General features: G+C 34.7%; 1 protein-coding gene across 1 annotated transcript; it reads left to right on the top strand.

Moving 5' to 3' along the window:
* Positions 1 to 2185: 2185 nt before the first annotated feature.
* LOC143575226 (amino acid permease 3-like) lies at positions 2186 to 7040 on the top strand. The gene is made up of 7 exons (XM_077059651.1): positions 2186 to 2358; positions 4256 to 4370; positions 4472 to 4705; positions 4834 to 4927; positions 5014 to 5228; positions 5924 to 6081; positions 6169 to 7040. The coding sequence occupies exons 1-7, from the start codon at positions 2353 to 2355 to the stop codon at positions 6826 to 6828; spliced, it is 1482 nt and encodes a 493-aa protein (XP_076915766.1). The 5' UTR covers positions 2186 to 2352; the 3' UTR covers positions 6829 to 7040.
* Positions 7041 to 7309: the final 269 nt, after the last annotated feature.

Here is a 7309-nt window from a genome sequence, read left to right as displayed (position 1 = left end):
TACAAAAAAAATTGTGAATTTTTCTACCAAAAATGTTTTTTCGTTGACATGAAACTAACGGAGTTAGTCCTCCGTTAGTCGCAGACCGTTATAACAATGCACCTTTAGTTTGGATTGACACCAACCAAATGTGAAGTTGAAACTATTATTTGCCAATAAGGTATAACTAAGATTATCTAAAACCAATATTCATCGTTTAAATTGTTATTTATGTGCCCTACGGCGGACAATATTTCGTAAGGAATAACAAATTGGTGTAAACTTCATTATTTCTTAAGCATTCTCAATATCCGATGTCATGTTGTATCAAGATCTTTTGACCCGGAGTCAAAAACATAGGAAAAAGAGACTATTCAAGTATTTTTTTCGAGTTCAATTTGGAGTATATGAAGAGCAAGAAACGACATGATTTTTAATGTAGTCAACAATAATGCAAATAAAGTAGTGGCGGAAGTTAAGGTTCTAGCTTTTCTTTGAGTGATGTCAAGATCAAAGAAAATCGAGGTCGTTTGAGATAAATGGTGCAAGTTTGATGTAATAGAAACATGATCCTTGTCTCATTGCACCTTGTTTTGTTTTTTTTGCTAATAGTCTTGTGAATATAATATCGCTATTCAAATTTTTTTTGTTAAAACTATATCATGCTTATAGGTGGATCATATAAATCGGGTCCGTCACTAGTTTGGTTCGTATGAGTTGATCATATGAATCAGATTCATCCCTAGTTTGGTTCGCCATAGTTGAATTGCCACCTGGCTTTTAATAGTGACAGTTACATAAGCAATCATGTTTAATAATTGGAGCGTTTTTATCAAAGTCCTTGTTTTATAGATTTGACAAATTGTGTTTTTAATAATCTAAAGTATGTATATTGGCTTGTAATTATCTATCCTATAGCGTGGCAATGTCAATTGTAAATTTCACTTTCATTACAAAAATTTTACTTTCGTTACTAAAGAAAATCTCAATAGTATAATCATTAAAGTTTTATACTTGATTTACGCTCGATTTTACTTGTAGGTTTATTTATTTTGTTCATAACCAACTTTGTCAAGAATTCGAGTATAAATCATGTATAAATCTATGATAATTATAATTTTTGGATTGACTTTTGACAACAAAGGTAAAAGTTACGAATGTTATTAGTTAGATTGTAATTATGGATTATTACTGGTCATTTAATTGTGTAATTTTGATTATTAAAATCCAATTTACCTTTAGATTTTAATATTCAAAGTTATGAATTTTGGAAAAAAATTTTACATGTAATAAGGTTAAACTTGAAACTTTACGAAACTATTTGTCAACTAATCTGAAATAACGTTGCCTTTGTATACGTGGATAAGAAAAAGGACAAAAAACTATACTTTTCCGTATTATTTTGTCTATTTATAAAAATATATTTTTTTTATTAGTTTTTTCAGGTATAATTTGAACTAGGTATAAAAATTTGTTGCCATGTTGCAGCAGCTTAGCGCAAAGTTCATTGATTTCGGTTAGTTTTGTTATAGTAGCGACATTGAATGCAAAAAATAAATTTGTATACGTCCAAAATAGTATCGACATTCCCAAAACTTATGATTAAATCCAATAAATAAGTCTCTAAACGTCAAAAACAAGTATTGTACAACTTATGGTACAAAAACCAAGTTCGTTTGGTTCATTCCGGTACATGCATTAAATCCAAAAAGTAACTGCAAACGCCCAAAGCAGTAATGACACTCGTATAGATTCGACACTCATAAGACAAATATTGGTACTCGTACAACCTATGGTACGGAAAATAATACCGTAACTGTATCAACACTCGTATAGTTATGGTAAAAGTAATATATATTAAAAAAAATAAACAAAAAATTATGGTACAAAATAGAAGTTCTTTACATGTCATCAATCGTAAATATCGACACTTGTATATATTATGATATAAAAAGAATTAACATAGTCAGTAGTTGACGTGACTCATTATAATTATGGCCTTCCACATGTACAATAGACTTCTTATGTTCCATCGACATTCTTTTAAATCTATTATTATGATTAGTAACTTAGTATTAGTAATAGTAATTAGAGAATATGTAATATAGTTTTTTGTACTGATTTAATCTAGCTTATTAATTTCACTTAACCTTGCATAAAGTGTGTTCCTAGTATTCTATATTCTTGTGACCATAACACTTTATTTATTTGAAAATATGTACAATTATACTTTATGGTCTCAAAGGTTGTATATAAATAGAAGGTGAAGATGGTTGACATTTGTGAAACACACACACGTTAGTGTTGGGGAGCGTCTTTGAGTACACTAATCTGTTGGACTCCTTGTGTTTCCCCCTAGATTCCACAGCCAAAATGAAGGTATGTGTTCATTGTTTAGCATTAATATAATATAATTTCACTTAATAAGACTGTCTTAGTACGGGCTTAATAGATTTGTTTTGAATGACGATGTTACCGCCAAACCCTTAACCTCTCACTCTTTAATCTAATCATTAGATTCTAATGACTTTGTCATTGGACTCATTCCTACACCTCTACATGCTTATAAGATGGATAAAGTTTTAACTACCATAATTGGCTTTCTGTTTCATTGGCATGATAGTGATGGTTAAGGGTTAGGACCTCTAGGGTTTCAGGTTTAAAACATGACTCAAAGAGTTTTTCCACAAAGATGAGTTTCATCATGATGGTGGTCTTGAGAGAGTCAAACCTGGAACATCAAAATTACTATGAATGGTTGACATATCGTCTTAAGAAGACTCACTCAAATATTGAGGGTAGATCTAAACGTCGTTAAAAAAATAGTTTTATCAATCACCTTTAGTTAAATGGTTAATTAATTTATTAGTTTTCAAGTAGTTAGGCTCCACGCTATGGGCGCGGAAGTGGGCGGCCTTGGGGTGCGGAGGGCGCCGGGGGCAGCGGCCTTGGAATGTCGGGCGCTGTTCACTCTCTCCATCTCTCACACACACATACATATATATGTATATTATATATAATAGGGGGGCCCAAATGACTTTAAGCCACAACATGACGTTATAAGTTAGGGCTTCGATGCCCCTAGTGCTCATGTGATGCTAACATTACATTGTGGAGGGGCTTCAATGCCCCCATCATAAAGAACAATCTTTTTTATAATACTTTGGTGAGTAATTTATACATGACAAAAGTATCGTAGGCTGGTTTGGCAGACATAGTTTTTACTCAAACGGAATTCATGTTTAATGAAAACAAAACATGTTGTTTTAATTAATGGTCAAATATCTAATTAAAACTAATTGATTAGTGATTTAATAAAACCCTTCTAAGACCAGCCTCTATGGGATGATTGAGTGAAGGGAGGGACGACCTTGGGCGCGGAACACCACCAAGGGGCGCCCTTGGTGGTGGGGCGCGAAGCCAAGGGCCGTCTCAATGACCGGCACCTTTGTGGTGTGAAGGTGGGCCCTCTCTCTCCATCTGTAATACATACATACATACATACATATGTTTGTGTGTGTGTGTGTATATATATATATAATGGGCATCCTTGGGGCATTAAACCATAGCGAGACATTATTGGTGGGATTTCGTTGCCCTCCGATACTTACGTGGCGCTGACGTGATACTGTGGAGGGCTTCGATGCCCCACTGTAGGGGATGGTATAAGATATTCCATGGGTTTTCCAGTATTCGTCATTAAAAAAATTAACAATTGAAAATAGAAATTTGTTGGTAGCGAGTAATTATTAACGCAATAAATATCATAAACTTATACGTTATCTTAACTTTAATAATAATAAAATGCAATAGAAAAACATGAACAGGAATACAGTCACAACACACAAGTCGGCGACTAAAGTCAAATTCTACTTTTTCATGTTTTTCTTTTCGTTTATATTTTAACTTTATTGTAAACGTTATTTTGACACGTGATATCAGGCGGCCCCCACAAACCGAGTTTATATAAACCCACCCATTCTTCATATAATTTCACATCTTCTTCTCAAATCATCATATTTTTTCTATCTCCTCTGCTGTCAATTATCAATCAACTGATAACTTAGAGGAGCTCATAGTTCATAAATACTGAAGTCAAATTCTGCATTTAACTTATTAAATTCATCTTGAATTTAATATCTATCTTGTGTGTTGGATCATCAAGCTTCAATTTTGCATAGATTATCTAGTTGGAGTATACTTAAGAGTTCTATACAAACTTAAATTCTTTGTACCTATACGGTCTTTAATTTGGGAATAATTTGTTTCGAAAAAGATGGGTGAAAACGCGGCCGGAAAGCACCAACAAGGATTCGAGCTAGCAGCTGGAGACTTCGCCCCTCAGGCGCCCTCGAAATGCTTTGATGACGACGGTCGGCTTAAGCGAACCGGTAAATAGCTTATATTCACACTCTATTACACTTATAACAATACAGGAAAACCATTTCCACAGACTTTTAACATTTTCAAATGTTTTTTTCCCGGAATATAGGGACGGTCTGGACCGCAAGTGCACATATCATAACTGCGGTCATCGGCTCGGGCGTTTTATCGTTGGCATGGGCCACGGCTCAGCTCGGCTGGATCGCGGGACCCACTGTTCTGTTTCTCTTCTCATTTGTGACATACTACACCTCTTGCCTTCTCGCGGCATGCTACCGTTGTGGAGACCCTGCTACCGGAAAAAGAAACTATACTTATATGGAAGCTGTTCAAAACAATCTTGGTACTTTTTTCTTTAACATAATTATTTGAATTTTTTAAAAACTATTTTTTTCAATAGCACGGAATGTAGCGAAACGTGGAGTAAATTTTGAAGGGTGAACAATGTCATAATAACTTTAAAATATTCAGGTGGGATTCAAGTAAAACTCTGTGGCATGATTCAGTACTTCAATCTCGTGGGAGTGGCCATCGGATACACCATTGCAGCTTCTATTAGCATGATGTTAGTACTCACCTCTATAATCTAAACATTTTTTGTTAAATAATTATAAAATTGGAACTAATGATTATGGTGGTTGATGATAACAGAGCAGTGAAAAAGGCAGATTGTTACCACGAAAAAGGACACGATAATCCGTGCCGTGTATCCGGGACACCATACATGTTGATGTTCGGCGTCGCTGAAATATTGTTCTCTCAAATTCCAGATTTTGATCAGATTTCATGGTTGTCGATGCTGGCGGCCGTCATGTCCTTCACTTATTCCACCATCGGTCTTTGCCTCGGGGCTTTTAAAGTCGCTGGTAAGTCTAAACGGTTATAAGATTAGCAGGGCCGGCTCCGAGAAAGTTAAAAAAAATTTGGGGTCGAAGACGAAAATTTTTTTGGGCCTTAAGTAAAAGTAATATTTCGTTGCGTTTAAATAATTTAATTTTTATAAGAGTTTATTTGGTTATAATTGGATTGTGTAAAAATCTTTTGTATAAAAATAAGATTAAACATGACTCAAATAAGAGTAGAACCCACAACCTTTGAGTTGAGAGTAATACATTTTTGCAACTAGATCAAACTAATTGTTATGTAATATAAATATTGTTTTAATAAAAATACATATAATTTAAATAAAAAAAATCGTGCCTACGCTGTGTCGGGCCTGTGGCCATCGATCACCCGGTCACACCTTAGGCCGGCCCTGAAGATTAGAAGATTATAGATGGAAAAATTTGGAGTAAAAAAAAAAGTTTGAAAGGTTGAATTTTTAAGTCAAACCGGTAGTTAAATAACTTCAAAATTGTACAAAAAGTATGTCGGATTATTTGGTGGTTGTGAATTATTTAACATAGAAAGTTGAAATTATAAGGAAAAACAAAGATTATGTATATACTTTATTAGTATATTCGTGTTGTAATTCAATTTTAATTTGACTTATAATAGTCAAAAAGGTAACAAATAAATTGTTTATGGAAATTAACTTATGTTTTTCTTGTTTAATTATCAGAAAATAAAAAGATTAAGGGAAGTTTGACTGGTATTAGCATTGGCACTAAAACTAGCAGTGGGACAGTCACTGAAACTCAAAAGATATGGAGGAGCTTTCAAGCCCTTGGAGCCATTGCTTTTGCTTATTCTTATTCTCTCATCCTCATTGAAATTCAGGTAATTATAATAAGGGTTATAATCAAATTACATATTTTAGCATAATTTTTTATAAATAATTAAAATATTTTGTGTAACAATATTCAGGATACAATCAAATCGCCACCGGCTGAGTACAAAACCATGAAGAAGGCAACGTTCATAAGCGTGGTAACGACAACGGTCTTTTACATGTTTTGTGGATGCTTTGGGTACGCCGCCTTCGGTGACATGGCACCTGGAAACCTCCTAACCGGTTTCGGGTTCTACAACCCTTTTTGGCTATTGGACATCGCCAACGCCGCCATTGTTATCCACCTTGTCGGGGCCTACCAAGTGTACTGCCAACCCTTATTCGCCTTCGTGGAAAACACCGCCGCAAGTTATTTCCCTGAAAGCAAGTTTATTAACAACAACATCGAGATCCCTATCCCGATTGGTGGATACAAACCCTACAAACTCAACTTGTTCCGATTGGTTTGGAGAACTCTCTTTGTGTGCTTCACCACACTTGTTGCATTGTTGATGCCATTCTTTAATGATGTTGTTGGGATTCTCGGGGCGCTAGGGTTTTGGCCGTTGACGGTTTATTTCCCGGTTGAGATGTACATTGTTCAAAAGAAAATACCTAAGTGGAGTACGCGATGGGTTTCGTTGCAAATATTGAGCTTGGCTTGTTTAATTATTACGATCTGTGCTCTAGCAGGATCGTTTGCAGGCGTGGCATCGGATTTGAAGGTCTACCATCCATTCAAGTCAACGTATTAATTATGGATTTAGACTACTTATTGTCGGAATGAAACATTTTTAGGAAACTCAAGAAATTCTCAATACCTGTTGATCATGTATGTTCAAGATAATAACAATCCTAAAGAGAGGGGATTGTCATTCTACCTTTGTACTTCTGTTGTTTTTTGTTTGTATTTATGTATTTTATGTAATGGAATCAAGTTAATCACAAAGATGTTTCCTTATTTATATTCTCTAGCATCAAGCTTTCAAGATCAGCTATACCATTCTAAGTTGATTATATTTTTGAAGTTAATTGGTTGGCATAACAAAACTGGACTGTTTAAAAATATACAAAGTAATGTATACATAATATAATTTTTGGCGGTTTGATCACGTGACGCTAGCTTGTCGTCATTCGTCAAATCGTCAAAGGGTCGGCCACCCGTTGTGACTTACATATAACTCCTTTGAAAGCTAAGCTAAACCGGGTTGAAGATAATGATTGCAAGTGTCAATA

Source organism: Bidens hawaiensis, unplaced genomic scaffold (genome assembly GCF_021521415.1).
Source record: "Bidens hawaiensis isolate Kalapana, Puna unplaced genomic scaffold, B.hawaiensis_p1.1 tig00027318_1, whole genome shotgun sequence".
Lineage (NCBI taxonomy): Eukaryota > Viridiplantae > Streptophyta > Magnoliopsida > Asterales > Asteraceae > Bidens > Bidens hawaiensis.
This window is presented reverse-complemented; position numbering and strand designations above follow the sequence as displayed.